This window comes from Epithele typhae, assembly GCF_022376455.1.
Source record: "Epithele typhae strain CBS 203.58 chromosome Unknown BXZ73scaffold_441, whole genome shotgun sequence".
Taxonomy (NCBI): Eukaryota; Fungi; Basidiomycota; class Agaricomycetes; order Polyporales; family Epitheliaceae; genus Epithele; species Epithele typhae.
The window spans coordinates 1-1,457 of record NW_025954632.1 but is presented as its reverse complement, the minus strand read 5'-3'; the positions used below and the strand labels follow the sequence as shown (position 1 = coordinate 1,457).

The window sequence follows — 1,457 nt, the reverse complement described above, 5'->3', positions numbered from 1 at the left end:
TCGCTGGGAGAGTCACGAGCGGATGGGGAGGGCCGTGCGTGGGAGAGAGGGGGTGGCAGGGAAGCGGGCGTCCCAGAGCAGCACTGCGCCTGTCTGTCTGGGAAGGGGTGATAAGATAGCGCGACGGGCCGTGGGAATGCCGGCGGGTGCCGCGCGGACGATGGCGTTGTTTGTTTGATGGGTATATATGGGAGGGTGAGCGAAAATGGGAATCTTATTTCCCTCCTCGACCTCCTCTCCATTTCTGGTACGCGTCCGGATTCGGGGTGCTCGTCCTCCCGCCTCGTCCCTCCCCTTCCCGTCCTCTTAACCTGCTCACGCCCTACACAGGCCCAATCCTCCCACAACACCCCGACCGAGCTCGCTTTCGTCCACAGCACCTCTCTCCGCGCCCGCGCCCCCAGCCCATGCCCGCAGACCTCCCCTCGCCCAACATGTCCAACAAGCGTTCCCGTCACGAGCACGACCCCACTCACGAAGACTCGTTCGTCAACGACCCCGACGCCAACGAGAGCGGCCAGGACGACGATGACGACGACGACAAGCCCAAGTCCGACAAGAAGGCCGGAAGGAGAAAGATCAAGATTGAATTCATCCAGGACAAGTCCAGACGTCACATCACCTTCTCGAAACGAAAGGCGGGCATTATGAAAAAGGTATGTTCCTCTTCCTCCTCTTTGCGCTCCAGTCCTCAGCGTCCCCCAGGCGTACGAGCTCTCCACCCTCACCGGGACCCAGGTGCTCCTCCTTGTCGTGTCCGAGACCGGCCTTGTCTACACCTTCACCACTGCAAAGCTCCAGCCCCTCGTCACCCAGCCCGAGGGTAAGAACCTCATTCAGGCTTGTCTCAACGCGCCCCACGGCCAGCTTCCGTCCTCCATGCCCGTCGGCACCCCCATCAACCGCACCACCGGCGGCATGCAACAGGCCAACAACGTCGGCAGCATCGCTCTTCCCGGCCACAACGCACCCCCGCCCCCGCCCAAGGACGATGACGCGAACGACAACGACGAGTCTGATCCGCGCGGTGCCGCCTCGCGCAAGCGCCGTCGCGCGTCGTCCACCACCGCGCCCCCGCGCAACAACACCTCTCCCCAAGTCACCGCGGGTGCCCCGCCGGGCGCGCCCAACGCGTCGCCGCACCAGCAGCCGCGCGCCGCGCTCCCCAACGCACCTCCGATCTCTATTCCTGGGAACGTGCCGCAGATGCCTATCGACTCTCCGCGCTCGCAGGCCGCCCAGCCGACAAGTCCCAGCTACGCAGCGCCTGCCGGAGCCTATCCTCCTCCCGCGGGTGGGGACCCGAACATGCACTACCATCAGTCCTACCAGGGCCAGCCACAACAGGGATACTATGGAGGGCACGAAGGCCAGGCGCCGTCGCAAGGGGTTGGGCCGAGTCCGTGGGGGCAGCCGCCTGCCGCCGTGCAGAACAACCAGTACGCGCGGCGGTAGGG

The 1,457-nt window shown here is 65.3% G+C and overlaps 1 protein-coding gene across 1 annotated transcript; it reads left to right on the top strand.

The window, feature by feature from the left end:
- Nucleotides 1–434: 434 nt before the first annotated feature.
- Nucleotides 435–1,455, top strand: BXZ73DRAFT_85137 (SRF-TF-domain-containing protein; the record flags this gene model as incomplete). Its single annotated transcript, XM_048024007.1, has 2 exons — nt 435–656; nt 706–1,455. The coding sequence occupies 2 exons, from the start codon at nt 435–437 to the stop codon at nt 1,453–1,455; spliced, it is 972 nt and encodes a 323-aa protein (XP_047870582.1).
- Between the last annotated feature and the right edge of the window lie 2 nt (nt 1,456–1,457).